Source organism: Anguilla anguilla, chromosome 10 (assembly GCF_013347855.1).
Source record: "Anguilla anguilla isolate fAngAng1 chromosome 10, fAngAng1.pri, whole genome shotgun sequence".
Classification (NCBI taxonomy): Eukaryota; Metazoa; Chordata; class Actinopteri; order Anguilliformes; family Anguillidae; genus Anguilla; species Anguilla anguilla.
The window spans coordinates 7,850,756-7,871,219 of record NC_049210.1 but is presented as its reverse complement, the minus strand read 5'-3'; the positions used below and the strand labels follow the sequence as shown (position 1 = coordinate 7,871,219).

At 46.1% G+C, this 20,464-nt stretch overlaps 1 protein-coding gene and 1 long non-coding RNA gene across 2 annotated transcripts in view; one reads left to right on the top strand and one right to left on the bottom strand.

Annotated features, from left to right (window-relative positions):
• The window catches only part of LOC118237504, a 40,171-nt gene extending 31,881 nt beyond the window's left edge, over positions 1 to 8,290 (bottom strand). The window contains exons 1-2 of the long non-coding RNA XR_004767189.1: positions 8,091 to 8,290; positions 5,761 to 5,850 (exon numbers count right to left, since the gene is read on the bottom strand). This is a non-coding gene — a long non-coding RNA (uncharacterized LOC118237504). The remainder of the gene's footprint in view (positions 1 to 5,760; positions 5,851 to 8,090) is intronic.
• Positions 8,291 to 12,779: 4,489 nt separating this feature from the next.
• znf703 (zinc finger protein 703) lies at positions 12,780 to 17,482 on the top strand. Its single transcript, XM_035435479.1, has 2 exons — positions 12,780 to 13,631; positions 15,098 to 17,482. The coding sequence occupies exons 1-2, from the start codon at positions 13,365 to 13,367 to the stop codon at positions 16,688 to 16,690; spliced, it is 1,860 nt and encodes a 619-aa protein (XP_035291370.1). The 5' UTR covers positions 12,780 to 13,364; the 3' UTR covers positions 16,691 to 17,482.
• Positions 17,483 to 20,464: the final 2,982 nt, after the last annotated feature.

The following is a 20,464-nucleotide window of genomic DNA, read 5'->3' as shown; positions in this document are numbered from 1 at the left end:
AGTAATCCTGCATCAGGACACCAGCCCCCAGGTGACCTGAGTTAGCCTCGTAATCAACTGTTTTAACTGATCAATTGCTGTGATACTCAAGTGAGCAAGAGCAAAAGCCAGCAGGACCAGGACTGAGGACAACGTTCAAAAACGTTGCCATTGAAGTGCAAGGTTTGGTTTTCAGGACACAATAAATGGTGTTAAATCAACTCTGATAATGATAGTAATATTTTTCTCTGAAAGTACATGAGATCCCAACTGGACTCATCTAAACTCTTTTAGAGCTGAATTAACACTCAACTTTTTTGTGTATGATCTTTTGTGCATGTTTATTGTTTGGGAGTATAGAATTACTATGAGCAAACCATTACTATTTATGCGATCACTGACCGTTAATCGTAGACTGATGTGAAAAATTTAATAATGGAACGCATACACGATTGTTCAGTCTCTCTGTTTTCTCTATAATTACTGCAAGGAGTCATCTGATCCGCGATTTTTTTTGGAAACTCCACTCCGGGACTTGTGCCATGCCGCCACGACCCTGAGCTGTCAAACACGAACTGCGAGATTAATGGGGTGGGCGGGCCGTTGTAATAATCGTTTGTTTGATGTGACAAGGCTGATAGGCGTTGATTTACTTACACATTGATAGGCTTTTAATTGAGCGCCTCTATCCTTCGTCACATCAAAGGCACGGCGACCGCCAAGGGTCCCCCCTTTCACTCCGGTGCGTGATGACTGACAGGAACCACTGTGCCCAACTTTTCCTTCCCTTTACTTCTTCGATCACCCATTTCAAGAACTGCGGAGGGGGGACTCATCGAAGAATTGGCTCCAAATCTCTCACTACACTTATTTCTGACTGTTAGAACTCCGAGGCTGATGATAAAACTTTATTCAGAGAGAATTATGGAAAGGGAAAATGATATCCAGTTGCGCGGCGTGTCGAAGATACCTGATACTGATCTGCTTTCGTAGTTTCCTGGTAGTCATTGCGTTACGGTTTTATCGTTTAAAAACAAACACTGTACGTTATACGCATCTATTAAACCAAACACATCCCTTGGTGATCATCATTTGCACTCGTTTTTGGTAGTAGTGCTTTGTCAGGGTGCAGTGAATTGCGAGCAGGAAGAGTGAGAAGACGCGTATGATGTGGACAAACATTGGATGGTGTGGATTGCGTTAGCTATCGTTTATTAAAACTGAAACGCACATTCGCTAATAACAGCAATCAGTATTATTATACGAACTGTACCGGGGTAGCATAATATGTAACCAATTTCAATTCAAATAAGCCCCACACACAGATCATTATTTCGCATGGCTGTTCCTTCTCAACGTGGTCAGGAATGCAGGCTTATTACTCTGTTTTCGCATGAACGGAAAAGGTGGGGGCAAAACAAACAAGCGGATAAAGGCTATTTAACTTCATAACAAAATATGAATGCAAAATCATAGTTTAGCATACGTCGCTCTCCAATCTGTATCACTAGCTGGTACAATTGTGGCAATACAGTCCACAGTAGCCTATTAAACTGGATTGCCACCACTCTAGTCCGGTAGTTGTCTGGTTATCTGTATAAAATAACTGTTACCAATTATACTTTTGTATTATATATATGATTTTTTAAATGATATATATTAACGGTGTGGATGCTATTCGCATTAGTTAGTGATAATCACTGCTACTTTCTTATGCCTATTGCTCGCTGTAGGCTAATGACTGCTTCTTGCTACTTCATTAGCTCGTTGGCGTTGTGTCATCACTAGAGACATGAATTATTCTCTTAAGTGACATTGGGTTGTTTTTTTTTTCATAATTGTAAAAAACATGGTAATCTACCTATCCAAAACCACATAACTAAAACAAGCATGTAGAACTGCGTATTTATCCATTAGCAAGTTATCTGAGATCTGTATGCACTCTATGCCGTTCCGTTTGCAACAACATTATGACCCGGTTAAGCATTCACAAAGCCTCCGGGCGACAACTGAAATATTTCAACTGGTGTATTAATTTTTAGGTGATGCATTTGCGGTATTCGTTGCACTGCATCCATGTTTAATGTAAAGCTAGCCTGGGGGCCACCGTCTTGACGTACAGAGGGATCAACTTGTAGCATAAAGTAGACCATCTGTCTGATTATGAGGTGTGAAGGTACAACAGACACAATGTTTTTAACCTGACTGCAGAGTGAACTTACCCTTGATTTCCCACTAGAATATTTCACTAGAATATTTCTTTCCTTCATTTTCTAAGGACAAACATGTTCGCCAATTTGCTCTTCAGATGCAAGGTGTTAGCCAATGGCTGGCCAGGATTCTACATGTAGATTATAGAATAAGGGTGATGGCCCTGGTCTTCTGATCTCAGAATTTTGAGCATGACCAGGCTGTCACTCTGACATGAGATAGCCAAGTCCACCCAATACCAGGGAATTGTTTTTATAATTAACAAATGATCAGTTAAATGATGATCTTGTGTGTGTGTTTGGAGGAATAGGAGGGGTGGGCTCCAACTGGAGTTTGGGAATCAAGCCAATTTTCCCACTACCCATTATGCTAGCTCAATAAAACCAATCAGATTGCAGGATAAAACCATTCTCACAAAATTTAATTTTCCATAATGGGCTGGAGACTAGACTTTATATATTATTTCTACTCAAAAGTGAACGGTATGCCAAACCTGGATCATCCTATTCACCCGCAGTCACACGCGCAAAGGTTTTAAGTGCCTTCCGTAATCACAGGCCCGAGGAAAAGAGAGGCCCGGCATTTAGGGTTACTGCCGCAAATTATCAATATGATCGCTCCGTCTCAAAAGCCCGCAGCGGGGGGTTAAAAAGAATCAATGGAGGCTTTCACCCTGAGACAAACCTGTCTTTAAAATAGAATCGGTTTCCCCTTTGTATCTTTGTTTAAGACGTAACAACGCCGCGGAGATCGATGGTAACGGATTGCCCCGACGCTGTCACAGGACCGGGCTTTAAAAGGGGAATGGGAGGGACCGACTCCGGGCCCCCGGGTGCCCGTGTCACCATCAATTTTCCGGCAGCCTGTCCATTTTAAAAAGGCCAGTATTGATCTCTCAATAACCTTAATGAGCAATGTTACACCAGCAGAAACCAGTAAGGGAAGGAGGGTGAGTGTCCATCCTTCAAGGGGCCCATTACGGACGGCCGAGCTTTCAGGTTTCAGGACGCCATTCCGAGGGGCTAGGTGTTCTAAAGCCGCGTCGCTTTGCTCGGCTTCATTATGACACGGCACAGGTTTGCAAAGCGGCGAAATAAACGGATAGCCCTTTTTCTCTCTTTTTTTTTTTTTTTTTTTGGCCGAGGCTGTTCCCAGCATTACTGGATAATGTAAGATGTACAGATGCAACACACAGTGAGGCAACTGCCACACTGCTGTTTATCTTCCCCTGGGGAGGTGATGGGGGGAAAATGAAAATGTGAGTGATTTGCTTTATGGCCGTTTTATGACTTTAAAGGAATTTGCGGTTGTTGCGCTTCAGATTGCTAGTGGAGGCTGTTGGGTTTTTTTTTTTCTTTTTTGCTTGTGCAATTAGGTGCCGGGGATGACATCACATCGCCTGTGTTCATTAATCCAGAGGGCACAACCAAGAGGGCCTTTTGTTGTTTGGCAGTTTTTGTTTTTTTACATCCCGTACCATAGCAAGTTCACAGCATTTTTGCTCAAAATAATAGTGCATGTACATTTGATCACAACCTCGTGATTTAAAAGGAGTGTGACGTAGGATCAGGAGATAAGTTATTACTTAGCGTATGCAAGGGTAAAAATAGCATTTGCACTTCTGTTCAACTATTTTTTCTTCATGTGTGCTTATGCTTGTGTGTGTGTACATGTACACAGAGGAAAAAGGGAGCTGGACCTCTTGTGTGACAGGGCAGCAACAGTGAGTGTACAAGGTTGAGGAATGTAAAGAAGATTTCACTTTAACAAGAGGTTCAAAAACAGGACATGTCACGGCTCTGGTGAATGAGCCGATTGTGACTACAGCAAAGGACTTCTCTGCAGGGAGGGGGAAAACACCTTTTGATGTCAGCTGAAATTTCACACAACTGTGTACAGCGATCTGATTGGGTGCTGGCTGGAGGTTTTCTCTGGGCATTTCCCCACAATCCACTCCCAATAACTGCTACATGTGGAGGACAATAGCTTCTTTTGTCACTTTACAAGAGTGTGTGTGTGTGTTGTAAGTCTGTACGCTTGCTTACGTGTGCCTGTGTGTGAAAGAGAGAGAGAGAGAGAGAGAGACAGTGAGTGCGTGTGCGCGCATGTGTATGTGTGTGTGTGTGTGTGTGTGTGTGTGTGTGGGAGTGACAGATTGAGCAAGCTCATGCGATATTAGTGAAGTGTTTGCATGAATGAAGTGTAAGGAAAAAAAGGAAACGGTGAAAAGGAACATTCACTTAGCGGCAAGCTCATTGTCCGCGCAGATAAGCAGACAGGCAGTCAGACAGCAGGTGGGCAGAGGGGACGAGGACAAAGACAAACACAGACTGAGGCGGCAGAGCAGACAATCCCGTAAACTGCAGAGATTAGCGCAGCCAGCGGCTACACCGAGTGACTGACACGCAAGAGCGAGAGAGATTATATGGTTGCCCAAATATGTAAATATCCACGCTGAAGGCCTTATCTGAAGGGAGTATCTGTGTGTGTGAGGCTCTCTGTCAGCGTAGATAGAAAACAAGAGGCACTAAGACAGCAGAAGGCCTTCGCTGTGTGAAAAAGAGAGGAAACCTCTGTGTGTGTGTGCGTGTGTGTGTGTGTGTGTGTGTGTGTGTATGTGTGTGTGTGTGCGTGTGTGAGTGTGTGTGTGTGTATGTGTATGTGTATGTGTGCGTGTGTGTATGTGTATGTGTGTGTGTGTGTGCGTGTGCGTGTGTGAGTGTGTGTGTGTGTGTGTGTATGTGTGCGTGTGTGTGTATGTGTATGTGTGTGTGTGTGTGTGTGTGTGTGTGTTCTCTTGTCACATGGAGAGTTCATGTTTAGTTTTTTTTATTTTTAATTAGCATTTTTGTGTTTAGTTCCCGTAATGCCAGCCTATCATTTCAGCATCTAAAGAGTTCTATTGTGTGGAATGACTGTGCATCATCCATGTGTGGTTGTGTCTCACATACTTTTGAGTCATGTTTGGGTGGTTGTTTTGTGGTTGCATTCAGCAGAAACAAAACATGCACGCTTGTCAGCAGAGCAACTGAAATGTAATGCAATGAAATGAAATAAATGCTCTGATGGCAGGGCAAACACACCATAAGACCATCCATTTTATGTTGAGTTCGGACCGAATCCCCTATAGTTTGACTGTAAACATAGCGCATTGCGCAGAAGTAGTGTAAAGCTAGGGTACAAAGCTTGGCAATTCACTGAAGCGCTCGAGTCTGGAGTTCAATTAGGCCTATCCTGCACATTGGAAAACACACACACACACACACACACACACACACACACACACAGCAAAATCATCTCTGTTAAGAGTATATTTTGGTCCGACAGAGTACATTTCATCCTATTTGAATAATGACATATTAGAGTTGAATTAACACTGAACATTGTACTTTGCACAAGCACACACAGATAGATACACACGCACACACACACACACACATACACACACAGATACACACACGCACACAGACACACACGCACACACAGATACACACGCACACACACACATACATACACACACAGATACACACACACACACGCACACAGACACACACGCACACACCGTGCTACCTTCGTGCCTTTATGTTCTGTATGCAGTCTGCTCTCCGCCGTTAGGCTCCCAATTCTCTGATCCCACAGTGTGCCGGGATTTTAAAAGGCCTTGGACAGAGAGAAAAACCAGTTTTACAGTTCACCAGGGCTGGTGACTCACATATGTCAGCCTCACCCCATAAACCTGTCTTGTTTTTCTTTTTTTATATTATTATTATTTCTGGAGAACACACAAGACAGCGGCTTTAGTTCCTGCATTTCCATACACCACACTTCATAAATCAGTCACAGATAATTAAATGGAAGTGATTTATGCGTATTTTCCTCTCTTCTCCTTTTTCCTTCTCTTTATATATATATATATCTCTCTCCTTCTATCTCTCCCCCTCTCTTCACCATCTCCCGCTCTCTCTTCTCCCTCTCTCTCTCTCTCTCTCTCTCTCTCTCTGACAGCCACATCATCTATCATCCTAGGAATCTAAATACAAATCAAAGGACTGTAAAAGAAGGATAATAACAGCACATTTAAAAACAACAAAAACTAGGATTATTCTGGCAGGGCCGTATCCCAGATCTTGGGACACAACACAAATGAAGTCATGTTGATGTAACGTGAATGATTGCTATGTACCATTTACACAATTGCTGTTTTACTGCATCACATCAATTTAAGCTGAAAAAAAGTATTTAGTCTTCATCTAAGCTAGTTTTAATTGGTCTAATACACTGTTGTCAACTCTACATTGCAATAGTACTATTTTATTGTTCTTCCTTGTTATTCCACATGCACCAAAGCTATATTTTTTATGAATTAGTCATTCTCTGACTCCATCAAAAACATTCATAAAAAATGTAAAAACTGAATGCAAGTATCAAATGTACAATCAAGAGTGAAGTTAGTGAAGGAAAAGTTTGATGTATTGTTCTCATTTATAGTTCACCTTAAATAACGTCACTCTACTGTATATATTCTAGGTAATGGATCAGCAAAGTTATGGCCTGCTTCTTCCATCAAAAGCCCAAGTGTAAACCTGAACTTAAGTGTCTGAAATTGCACTGGTACATAAATCTGTAGCACAGTGAATGTGGTAGATTTTTCATAGAAGCTTCTAGCGCAGTGCAGAACCTCACATCTGCATATCAGGGATCACTGTTTTTTGGTTAAGTGGAATTTCGTATCTTGGTCTAATCCACAGTGTGAATCTAACATCCGTCCTCCGCTCCGTCCTGTCAATAGTTCCCATTAGTGAAAGGTTTGTCTGTGCCAAAGTCAATCGCTGTGTTTTAGCTGTAGCAAAGTACACTGCATTGTTGTTTCAGCTACATTAATTTTCTGGCCAAAAAAAATCAATCAATCAATCAATCAATCAATCAATCAATCCATTGCTCAATCCCGGTTTTTGCATAGTGCTAATTTCAAGCACAGTATTTCAGTCCGCCTGGTAATAACAGCAGTTCTTATCAGATATCAGATATTGATATCAGATATCAATATCAGAGCGACTCCTCATTGGACATAATTTCCACCAATTGACTAACTGGAACACGTGGATTCTCAGGAAAGGTGTGGTGCCCTACATTTGTTATCCATCTACATGCCAGCATATGTGTAGTTTGAGGTTCTGATTCCTTCGTCCTGGAGCCACTGTGACCTAATGAGTTCCAGAATTTTCCAGTCACCTAATTAGCTAGTTAGTTCAAGTCATCCATCACATTTTCTACAAGTGTCATCATCACATCACGCCCATGTTTGCACCCCTGCAAACCATATGACTCAACATATATGGCCTATGGTGTGGCAGAGCACAAGTAACAAGCAGTGTGACTTGCCAAATGATTATTATTTAAAAGTAGGTCAATTTTTTTTTTTTTTTTTCATATGTGAATTCTCCCATGCACACACACAAACAAACACGAGTACACAGTAAGATGTCCAGTGTTAATTCCAAATGTTATCTGTTAGAGCTGAATTAACACTGCTGGGGTTGCACTAACACTGGACGTTTTACTGTGTAGGTTTGCCTTGAGTCTGTTTGCCTTGTCAGCACCGTTCGGCTTTGACACAGGCAGGTGTTGTCGGACCACCCCTGCGTCATCTGGAACACAGTCGCGTGGCACACATTTGATATCACTTCAGTCACAACGTTTTAACGAAAACTATGGAAAGGATATGATGGTTATGCGTTTCCTTTACTTTGGATTTGACATTTATTGTCAAATTTGGACATTTATACGCCTAATCATGACATAGTGCTGTACGTTTTCATCGGGCGTAGGCTATGTTTAATAAGAGTCATCAACATTTGAATGAATGCATCGGCTTTGAAAACATCCTTTACGACACTCACCGGGAATATAAATAGCAGGAACCTGTGAGGTCCTTCCTCAGAAAAAAAAGGAGCTGCTCCTTTCTGGTGTAATGTTTGACCGTTGTTTTGCTAAAGACCCTCGCTTTGATGAAGTTATGCGTTGGCAACTGTCGACTCCGCCTCTCGGGCTTGGAGATTTATGCTACTGCTCGGCCTCGCAACGGGAAACCTGCCCTCAAAACATCAACAACAGGAAACGGCGATCAGTCATCGACACGCCAGAACAGCTGTTAACGGCTCACTTCAAGGCGATACATGAAGGGAGCAGTTCCCTGTTGGAACCCTCCCTCATTCAGTCTCTTTCTTTATGTCTTTTTCCCTCACTCCCGCCTACTCAGTCTTTTTCTGCTCTCTCAGCCGTATCCTCCCCGCGACTTTTTCCTTTCCCTTTTCCACTCCTTTTTCAGCGTAAGCTGACATCCCACGCGCTGCATGAAACCACCTGAAAATTGAATCAATTAATTTAAGTTTCGGTTAAACTGCAGCGCGCGGCGTTTCAAAAAAAATAAACGGTCTAGCAGCTGTCCTATCTCGTGCTGGTACTCAGTAAATCTGAGGATACGTTTTTTTTTATTGACTCTTGATGTATGCCTATACTTTTGTAGGCATATAATCTACTTTGACTGTAAAACTAAGTTAACAGTGTCATTATTGTTTTGGTAATAAAACAATGACTAATATCACGGCCCTGAACGGTACCTTGCCACCTACAGAGAAATTCCAATGTTCAAACATCACCTTCCAACTTTACCCCTTTGAACTCCGCGGTTCCTTTCATCTCTGGCCTGCGATTGTGACAATGCGTATTCATAAGGTGCTTTTCAGGATAAACCCACAGACAAAGTTGTTTTCACTAACTTGTCACCCCATTTAGTTTCCTGTCACTAGCTGAGAGGATTATTATGAATATATGGGGCTTCTTACGGTGAAATAAATCACAAGATTAAATCAATATTTCATACAGGGAAAAAAGTTTTAAAAATGCAAATCTTAAAATAGTTAATAATTAAAAGGATGCAATTTCAGCACAAGCTAACACTGATACAACAAATGCCCAAGATCTCAGTGGTTGGGAAAGATAGCCAACACAATTAAACGTTCAGTGTTACAACTAGGGATCAGCTACTTTCATAATTTTAACTTTGTTAAGCGACTTTGTGCCCTGTAAAGGTGCTATATAAATAAAATGTATTATTATGTATATTTACGAACACACAAGATCAGGGTTGATTTAACCCTGAACGTTATACAGTGTAGTTTTCACCTCAAACAATGTTGCAGTTTGTCTCTGCCTCCTCGCAAGTTAAACTCAGAGAAACCATTCAGAGGACAAGATCACATCACATTAAACCTCTACGCATAAAGGTTTGCTTACCCACCATCCCAGTTCCGTGATTTTTACAAGTTTTACCCAAGCATCTGTGACTCAGCGTGGGTGATAAGTGACGGCTAACGTTAATAACGACAAGTCAAACACTTGACCTATTGACAGGCGAAGGAGTCACCAACGCACGCCCCCCCCAAAACGCCCCCAGCTCCCACGTCTGACAGAGGACAAATGGCACAAGTCGCTGCAGTCAAGAACCACTCTGTCCACGGCGGCTGATAGTCTTTGGCACGGGCTCCATGACTCTGAAGGCCCATAATTGCACTCAAGTAGGGAGAGAAGATAAACACAGATTAATGGACACTGTCAGCGTGTATCTCTCCTTTGCCCTGCTATTCCTCGACTTGCTGGTACACAAGACAGACAGGCAAATTTTTTTTAATTTTCTCTTTTTTTTTTTTTTTTGTACCTTTCTGAAATTGCTATCATTCTGGCGGCTGAGCCGGACACGCTGTAATTTGAGCGCGTCTGCCGAGCGCCTTTGTTCGTCTGTTTGGAAAGGGGGAAGGACAGAGGAGTTCCAGGTAGGGCTCAGATCCCTCCTTGCGCACGACACCCGTGTCCCGAGGGGTGTTTGCTCCTCGGGCCCTGACACTATCATTAAAGACACTCCGTGGCCGAGAGCTCGGAGGAGGAGGAGGGCGGCTGAGGGAGGGAGCACATCGCGTTTATCTGCGGCCCCTCCCCGGCCCCTGGGTCAGCGGTTCACGCCGTCTTTGTGCCGCTCGCAGGGGGGGGGGCGGTTCACGGAAGTGTCAGCTTTGATGTCGGTGTTCCGACCCGCGCTCGTACCTGCCGAGCCGTCCCGCAGGTGGCACTTAACCAGGTGACTCATCTGGCCCGCGCTAATGTCCGTAATGGCGAATGCGTGCACCGGCATTCCACGCACAGCTGTGCTTGTTTTCTGAGAAAATTTAGGGTATAGTGACTACATAGCCAGCCCCCTCCCCCCCCATCCACCCCCCACCCTCAGTCGGCCCAGAACAGGCTGTTTCTGTGCTCTATCACTGCCTCTGTCAAGGAAGACTTTCCAGTGCGGCTTGAACTTTGACCCCACGCCTTCACATTATTCCAACACCACCTCTGCTCCTCCGTCCCACCCTCTTCCCATCATTGCCTTTGATTGATGGGACCTGAGGGTCTTGTATATGTTTTAAATGAAAAAAAGTCAAGGGAGGGAGGTGTGTTTTTGAACAAATCGGTAAATCTTGCCAATTTAACATGACAGTGCGGGTGATTTTTTTGACAGCTTACAGGTCGCGTAATCTCCGTCTGGTTTCTTCGCCATCTTCTCTTTTCCCCCTCGGTGATTTATCTGAGGTCTGACATCGCCCCTCGAAAAGGACAGACCCATTTAGGAAAGGCACCCCCAAATGTGCACCTCTCCCAACTGGAAGACAAAGCCTGCCCTATAAAGCTGTGAATTACTGTTGCAGTTCATCACTGTCACCAGAGCAAGCGGCAGGCTGGAAATGCAGTTAGGCCTTTGGAATGTTGACCAAGGGGTCACAGGACTTCTGTGGCAGAATTCCTGAAGAACTAAAGAAATTTGTGGATTGGGCCAGAGAGCTGTGCACGTTTCTTCTGTGAACACGTTTGCAATTGGTTTTTCGCAAGGTCAACTATTGCCATTGGTATACAGTGTTCCCATAATGCACCTGTGTATTTATGCACTTATAATATTTCAGAATTTACTAAAAAAAATAACAGTTTTGTGATTGGTAGAGTCGTGGATGCAGTGGTAATAGCACTTTAGATATCTTAACCTAAACTGTTATTCACTTAAGGGGACTGGGAAACCCAAAGCAAAGAATAAATACCTGGATAAAAATGCTAACACTTGAAGACTGACGAACAAAAATGTATATTACCATTTGCAGAAGAACAGCAAACTACAGTGCCTTTCGACGATACCACTTAGGGTTATGTCATTATAAGTGCGTTGGGTGCTCAGTTCAAATTGAAGATTTATACTGGGACTGCTCTCAAAACAAACAATATTAGCTCTAATTACAGCTGCAATATGTGTTGGGTTTTTTTTTTTTTTTGCTCGCTTTGGTAATTTGGAATTTTCAATTTCAACGTCAAATTATAGGTTAAATTAACACTAATCCTCGTTGATTTTCTTCCCTCCCCCGTCCCGTCACATTTCAGCAGAGCTCAAAAGCTGACTGAAAGGGCTACAGTGCGGTTTCTGTGACACTACGCCCAGCAGACAGACAAAAGGGAACGGCATGTTGAACTAATCTTGACAAACCTCTCCAAAACAAAAACAAACAGGCGTCATCTGCGAGTTTTAAAAAAAAATGTAAATACAGTCCTTGGTTATTATTATTATTATTATTATTATTATTATTATTATTATTATTATTATGTGGATGCCTGGAAGCATAGCCGCTTTGCATATGCGGAGGAGGTCTGTTTATTTAGTGGGGGCTATTCCGAATTTCGCCCTTAAATTATTAAGTATTAAGCCTTAAACATTAAAACATTAAAACATTCGGAGCATCAAAGCTCCACCGACTCCAGCCATCCCGAGCTCCCTCTTAATAGGTCCTGTCAGGCGTAATTTTTAAGTAATTTAACCAATTCATCGTATAATTAGGTTAGCAAAATTACCTCATTGGCGAATCAGTCGGCAGTAATGCAATAATGTTATTAACATTCCAGTATCATAGGGAGACTTGAATATGGGGTCGTTCTTGCTTTATTAGATTTAATATTTACAGATGTTTTAAGCGGCACTAAAGAAATTGACTTGAGTGACACGTTGTGAACTTCGTGGCTACCGTTCAACAAATTCCTGTGGCTCTTGCTCAATAGGCTACACTGAAAATGTTTGTGAATAAGATAGGATAAATATAAAGCGGTGCACCGGGTGAGATAAAATTATTACTACAAAAAAGACACTTTGTCTGTTTGTAAATTTTACAACGGTGGACAGTGGCCCGCGTTTGACAGTCCCGATGAAAGGCTAGCAGACGCAGCATGTCTGGGTGAGCGGTCCCTTGGTGCAAAAAAAAAAAAACATTAATCGCGGGTGTTTTAACATTTAACAAGAAGTAGGCTACTGTAAGAAATGTGTGCGGGCACGCGTGACATTAGGCCCCCACATCTCAAGACTTGTATCCTTAGTACAACCAGAGAACGTTAATGACAGGAGAGCGAGAGCGCGCACGACGAGGGAAAGAGAGAGCTGAAGAGAGAGAGGGGGGGGGGGGTGGACATCGCCCCGCCCTAAAGGGACCAGCGCCAACCCTCTCATTACAGATGCGGGCTACGAGGATTGGACAGCGGTTGTTCGCTTTGAAGTTCTCCTTCAGATCTACAATATTTGAAGTGTTCATGGTAGAGAGGAATGCGCGTTGAGAAAGAGAACGGAGTGCTATTGGGACTGCTTATGCGTATCTGGCGCGGACATCCGCGTTTGGGATTTCTTGTTTTTTTCTAATTTCCCTTATCCCATATTTCTCTCAGTCTTTCCGCTCGTAGACGGTTCTATTTTGGGGTTTCTTTCCCTTCTTCCCCTCCTTCCTGACAGTAGCAGCGGTGGAGACTAGTATCCTTTCTGAAAAAGAAATAGGAGAGAAGACGGATCGGGGTTGGGAGTGATGAACCGCAGACGACAGAGCGTTCCTCTATTGCTTTAAGGCTAAAAGACAATCACCCGCTCTGATTTTGCTGGGACGACGCAAGGGTAAAGAAAGGCTTCGCTTGGATTACAAAAAAAATAAATAAATAAATAAATAAATAAAGGGCGCGACAGAAGGGCGTACAGTTTATTGATTTTGTAATGCGTACATAAATGCTTTCTGAAACATTCCACACCGCTGCCCTCGCCCGAACCCTGCTCCGCCTCGCTCCAAATGAACGATTCTCCTGGTGAGTCTCGAGCACGTACAGGCAGTCAGACACCCGGACGGACCAGCGGCGACAGTGACGGCAGCAGAAGCGAGTGTTCCTCCAAGGACCTCAGTACTAAAAAACCTGCGGCGACTGCACTCCCCCCTTCGGATCCTACTCGCCAGGCAAAGCGGCTGCCCATTCGGATTCTCAAGATGTTGACCGCGCATAGCCACTTGCTGCACCCGGATTACCTCCAGCCGCTGACCTCTGCGCCAGTAAGCATTGAGGTAAAGTATCCATTTTGCCCTCTCCAATGGCGTAATGTTTTCTCATCGTAAAAGTATACCTTTGTCTGGTAAAACAGTCCGTTTTAATTCCCATTTCGTGGATTGACTTTGTGCTTTTACAAAGATGGATCGGGGCACTAACACTGCTAAAAAAAGTGTCACTGGATCGCAACGTTATTGCGTTTTTCAAGATACTGCGGGTTTCGTCGGGCGTTTCTCATGAGGAAAAAACTTTTCTAAACATAAACCTATCCATGTAGGCTGCATGTGAGCAAGAAAAGTGCCCGATGAGCACTACGGCAGCCTTACCCTCGTTTACTTAAAATCTTGTGGGGCGCAAGACACTTTCTGCGAGTATACCTGTCTGTTTTGTGGTTTCTGAAGACGTCTATCCGCCCAACACAATAATAATACGAATCGGTAAAAGGAAATGAAATATATTATGATTTTTAAATATATACTTGGTGTTGTTATTTAGAATGGCGTTCTTTTTTAAATAAACACTGATAATAAAGGCTACTAGTTTCGTTTGCGTTTGTACTTTTCACACTTGGAATCCTAGGTACAGCATACATTACGCAATGTTCTCCCAGACCGACTGTGGCAATTCGCCCTTAGAGATTCCTCTTCTGACATCGCAGTAGAGAACAACGTTTAGATTTTTCTGTTTCTGTTCGAGCGTCAGCACAGATCCATTTTTACTGCGTCTGTGCCTATGTACGTTTTAACACGACTATAAATGTCCGAAGGGAAGTCTATATTATTAGCATAATTATTATTTTGAAACACACGTACATTTCTTTTATGACACACGTACATTTGGTTTATCTTTGTTTTCTTAAGAAGTTACTCAAACGCAAGTCCCTTGTGCTTTTTTTCACCGACGGGACGGTCTAGCAAGATATACCCAGTTCTTTTGTTTTTCCTTTTTTGTTTATCTTTCTCTCAAATTTCTTGGATCGCAGTATCACAATATGGTTCTCCCTAGCCGTTTAGCATACATATACTTATAATACGCACATGTAACACCACCCGGGAAAGGCGCAAAGAGACTTACGCAAACCCAGATAAGCAATATTTGTCATCCACAACTAATGATACTACCGTAGCGAGCCGTCCAAATGTAATTTATGGCTTGATTGATTTATGGTTTACAATGTAATGACTCCACCTTGTAATAACGAGTTTGCTATTGATATTGACTTTTGAAATACCTTCGTAAAATTTTTTTAGTCTACAGCCAAGCCTTTAAAAGGAATTGTTAATCAGGTTAAAAAGGCAATGCCAAATATTTTAACTTCCATTTAATTTTTATTAAATGTGAACTTTTAATAGTTAAATGATCATTTCAGAAATTCAGATCCACGCTTTCCATGTTAAGCCCTGTAATCCCAGCATGTTTTCGATCGATTGTTTCAGCTGCTGAATTGAATGCCTATTTACCATCTCCTTTTCGCTCCCTACAGCTGGATGCCAAGAAGAGTCCCCTGGCTCTGCTGGCTCAGACCTGTTCTCAGATCGGGAAGCCAGACCCGCCTCCCACCACCAAGCTGGGCTCCATCGCCTCCAGCAGCCTGGCGGACAAGGACGGCGGCAGCGGCCAGTCCTCGGGGTCCAGCCTCAAACACGGAGGGGAGCAGCACCAGTCCCTGGAGGACAAGTCCAGCTTCAAGCCGTACTCCAAAGTGGGCGGGGAGTGCCGGAAGGACGGGGCTGGCGGGAACGGCGGGGCGGACAAGGCCGGGTTCCGGGTGCCCGGCGGCGGCGGCGGCGGCGGCGGCGGCGGCGGCTCCGGCGCGGTCTCTTGCTCGGCCTTCCCCCCGCACGCCGCCTCCCCGAACTCCAGGACTGGCTCCGGCTCCGGCTCAGGCTCCGGCTCCGGGTCTTCCCCGCAGCACGCCCAGCTGCAGCCGCACAGACAAGCCTCTCAGTCCCCCCTCACCCTGCCGGCCCAGCACCCCCAGGCCCTGCACGCCAACCCCAAGCCAGCAGGGGGCGACTCCGGCAACACGGACGGCGGGAGCGGGGGTTTGAAAAAGGAGGCGGAGCCGTGCAAGTCGGCGCTGGACGGCGCCCAGCTGGCCAACTCCAGCCACGCCCGAGCCAGCGCCAACTCCAGCAACGCCAGCTCCGACGGCAGCCCGCACCACGACTCGGGGAAGGCCGACTCGAACCCCTCCCAGCAGCCCGGCGGCCTGGGGGCCGGCCACGTGGCCCCCGTCTCCCCGTTCAAACCGGGCCACTCCGTCTTCCCCCTGCCCCCCTCCAGCATGGGCTACCACGGCTCCATCGTGGGCGCCTACGCGGGCTACCCCTCCCAGTTCGTGCCTGGGCTGGATCATACCAAGTCTGCCCTGGTCGGAGGGGGGATCGGGGTCGCGGGGAAGCACCCCAGCTCCAGCCCGCTCACCGGAGCCTCGCCCCCCTCGTTCATGCAGGGCCTGTGCCGGGACCCGTACTGCCTGACGTACCCCAACGCCCCCCACCTGGGGGGCAGCAACTGCACGTCCTGCGTCCACGACCCCTCCGCCCTGAAATCGGGGTTCCCCCTGGTGTACCCCACCCACCCTCTGCACTCCCTGCACCACAACGCCCTGTCGTCCAGCGTCACCCCGTCCCTGTCCCACCCCCTGTACACCTACGGCTTCATGCTGCCCAACGAGCCCCCCCCCCACGCCTGCAACTGGGTGTCCGCAGGGGGGCCGTGCGACAAACGCTTCTCCAGCTCCGAGGAGCTGCTGGCCCACCTGCGCTCGCACACCGCCCTCTCCGGCCTGGACAGCGGCAAGCTCCTCTCCGCCTACCCCTCCTCCATCTCCTCCTCCGCCGCTGCCTCCTGCCACCTCCACCTCCCTCCGCCCAGCTCCCCCGGCTCCTTCTCCCTGCGGGCCCCCCCGAGCCTGGGCCTGGCCCGGTACCACCCCTACGGCAAGGCCCACCTCCCCACGGCCGCCGGCTCCCTCCCCATGCACTCCCTCCAGGCCTCCGCCCCCTACTACTCCCCCTACGCCCTCTACAGCCAGAGGCTAGGCTCCGCCTCCGCGCTGGGCTACCAATGACAGGCGGGGGGCGGAGCCGGGCCCACAGTTGGATGCATTCGCCAGGGAGCCGCACCGGGTTGAGCCAGGCCCCCGCGGGGGGGTGGGGGAGGCCATCGCCGGATTGGACCGTGCTTGCAGGCTTATTGGAGCTGGGATTCCATCTTGCTCTTCCACCGGGGATTCTTAACGCCCCAGAGGGGTGCTCCCAAAGATGAGGGTGGGGGGGGGGGACACAGCGGCGAGGAGGGACGGTCCCGCAGAGGTATCCTGGCGACGCTTGGCGAGGAGGAATACCAAGTGGAGATGGTCGCATGCAAGTTTGACTCTTTGAGTGTGTGGGATTCGTTTTTGTTTTTAAGATTTTGATTTATCTTTTTTTGGGGGGCTTTTTTTTCCTCCCAGACTGACAAAGTGTATTTATTTTCAATGGAGCGCTTGGCTTTCGAGTTGGGGAAAATTTTTATTATCCAAAATGCATTGTTCTTAATCTTATTATTATGATAATTATAATGATGATAAAATATTATGCTTATTATTACACTTTTTTTATTAAAAGTTTTGTGGTATGCAACATGGCAAAACATGAACTGCAAGCTTCTTAATAAGGAAAAACCGCCCCTCCCCTTTCTTCCACCAAAAAAAACTTGTATTCTTTCTTTTTCTAGAATTTTCCTTCCTTTTTTTAATCCATCCTTCTGCAGTCCAGCGCCCCCGCCTTCTGGTGGGGTGATGACACGCATGTCCAAACAGACAGGGCTTAAATAAAATGCCTTTTATTTTTGATTTAAGCAGCTGATAATGAAAAAAAAACACACAAATGAAAGAGATGTAATATTTTTTGTAATGTAATTGCGTCAGCAGACTTGGGGGGGGGGGGGTTGCTGGGGGGGGGGGTGGTGATTGAAACTGGGGGAAAAAATAATAAAATGAATTGAAAGAACACACAGCGATGGCCGTGCTATCCAGTCGCAGGGCAAGGTCTTATTTTGTTTAATAAATGATACTTGATTATATTTAAAACGTGCGTTCTGGCTTTTTTTCCCTGTCCATTCCAGCGGTGTCGTCCTCGCGGTTTTCTGTGTCTGGCGCGTTGTAATCGAGCGCGGCGAACATGAACTGACGCGTCTCCAAATCGCTCTAAGTGCCGCCGCCCCGAATCGACGAGCTCTCGTTCGGGGCCGATCCCGAATGACAACGTGCCCCCCCCCCCCCCCCGGCGTGCTGGGGCCTGCATCTCCGGGAGCGAAGTGGGCGGGGCCTCCCGCCATCGACCCGTCCGTCACTCGGCCGTCTCGTTCGGCGCGGTGAATCACTGGTTTTCTGTCGCCGTGGCAACTCTGCCCTGTCACTCACCTGACACGGACGGTCATTCGGGGCGGGCGTTGACGGGAGCCAAGGGCCATTAAGAGGGGGACGGGACTTTGACGGGTCTGATTGGAGGAGTGAGGCGGGGGGGGGGGGGGTGGTTATTTACTTGAGAGCGGATCGATACGTTTGCCAAACAGGGTGAACAGGAGAAACGTGTGAGTCTGATTTTGATGGGCGTTTTGTTCTGTGGGCTGTGGGCTAGCAGTGAAGGGCTTGGCTACGTTAAACGAGCCGTGTGAGATTGCGTCCGAGAGGTGCTTGTTTTTTGCGGAAGTGTGACTGTCTGTCATCGTACCCTGACTGGTGCTGCTGTGACCTCGGACGAGGTGTACTGGTGCACCGGTGTGTTCCATGTTCTGTGTCGGTGTTGCTGTATCCCTGCCAGGTGTGTGTGGGTTTTCTGTGTGTGCGTTTGCGTCGTGTTTGTGAGTGTTTGCGTGTGTGTTTGTGGTAGTCTGGTTTTGTTCTGTGTTTGTTTTTGTGTGTGAGTACATGTGTATTTGTGTGCGTGTATGTGTGCGTGTATGTGTGTGTGTGTGTGTGTGTCTATGTCTGTGTGTGTGTTGTTATTTGGCTCCAGCTGTGAGTATATTTCCAGGCTCAGAGGGAAGCAGAGAAGCAGAAGCTGGCTCTTCCGGTCTCAGAAAGAGGGGAAATGCACCTTAATTGCTGATGCCTGTTTGTTCGTCCTCCTCCTCCTCCTCCTCCTCCTCCTCCTCCTCCTCCTCCTCCTCCGCAGCAGCAGCAGCACAGTGAAACGCCACCTCAGCACATCGCAGGGCTGTGCGCTGCTGTGAAAGCACAGGACACTGATTTTAATAATGACCCAGGAGAGCCAAGCCTTCTCTCTCTCTCTCTCTCTCTCTCTCTCTCTCATCTTTCCCCTTTCTCTCCTCTTTCCCCCTTTCTCTCTCTCTCACTCTCTCAATTCAATTCAGAATGCTTTATTGCCATGACATATCATTTCACATGCTACACAACAAGGGACAGTCTCTCTCTCGCTCGTTCTCCGTCTCTCCATCTCTCTCGTTGGTCCAGAGTAAAAAAGGGCAACGCTGACAACTGGAGCCTTTTAACGAGAGAAATATTAGAGGGGAGGTTCGCCTCTTATTATCCCGCTCCTAAAAAAACTGAAATCTCTCCCTCTGAGTTTTTATAGGGCGTGAGCCTCCCCCCATGTCCCCCACGCCACCAAGGTAAGGCATGCCAAAAAGCATTGCTCAATTACTTTACTAACACTTTAGTCACAGTTTTTTTTAAAGCGCAAATACTTTAGGGCTGAGCCCATCCACCGGTGACAGCCGGAGTAATGACACTGTTGACATGATCCAGCCTGATCTTATTCCTGAGGCACCGGGGAGATCTGGGGGTTCAGGTTGTAATGTGTACAGAGTGGCAGAGCTGGTGGACAGGGCTGAGTTTTGCCTCTCTCTCTCTCTCTCTCTCTCTCTCTCTCTCTCTCTCACACTCACTTTCTGCATCTCTCTCTCTGCGTCTCTATTTTTCTGCATCTCCCTGTCCCGCTCTCTCTCTCTTTCTCTCTCGTTCTCTCGCTCTCTCTCTGCGTCTCTCTCTCTCTCCCTCATTCTCTCTCTCTCTCTCTCTCTCTCTCTCTCTCTCACACACACACACACACACTCACAGTGGGTTTAATAGCTCTCAGGACAGCAGAGTTCCCAGCACAGGTGTAACTTGACAGGGCCGTTAACAAAACCTATCACCCTCTCAGGTCACGGCAAGTCCTGCCAGACCGGCTGGGCCTCGTACCCTCGCTCCTGGGGTGTAATTGGAGAGCCTGCACCCCCCCTTACACCCCCACCCCCCCACACACATACAGCACCACCCCCATGAGCACGCTGTGGATCTCAGGGAAGCGGGGTTAGGAAGCGTGTGTGTGTGCACGTGTGTGCATATGTGTGTAGACGGGAATGTGTTGAGCTAGGCTACCAAGCTTGGGTTCGAGTTACATCACTATAACAATAACAATACATAACAATAACCCTGCTAAACATTCAGTTAATTTCATTTAAATGGAAATGGATTGTGTTCTTTAGCCTAGCTTTGGGATTCAGTAAATAGATTCAGAAAAAGTTCCACGCTCAATGTTTTCAATTATAATGAGGCTAAAAGTTAAATTGAACTAAAAATACTGATTGCAGATCTTTGTAAATATGCAGATACTTTTGTAAATATTCAAAAAAGAGACTATTTAGTCATGTTTGAGCCAAAGACATTTTTTCTGTACTCAATTGTGGATTTTTAAACAAACAATTCATGTGGTTACGTATCTGAAATTGTGCAGTACAGAGCTAAATCAAGAGAAGAAAAAAAAAAGTATTTCTCCCAAACATTATGGAGCTCACTGTATATATATATTTATATACCTTCACTGAAATGTCTGGCCCTGAGCACATTATTTCATAT

Excerpts from the sequence above, each read along its gene's own strand:
- znf703 (XM_035435479.1), top strand. The coding sequence starts at position 13,365 with ATGAACGATTCTCCTGGTGAGTCTCGAGCACGTACAGGCAGTCAGACA. Across the intron at positions 13,632-15,097 it reads CTGCGCCAGTAAGCATTGAG|CTGGATGCCAAGAAGAGTCC; the intron begins GTAAAGTATCCA and ends CGCTCCCTACAG.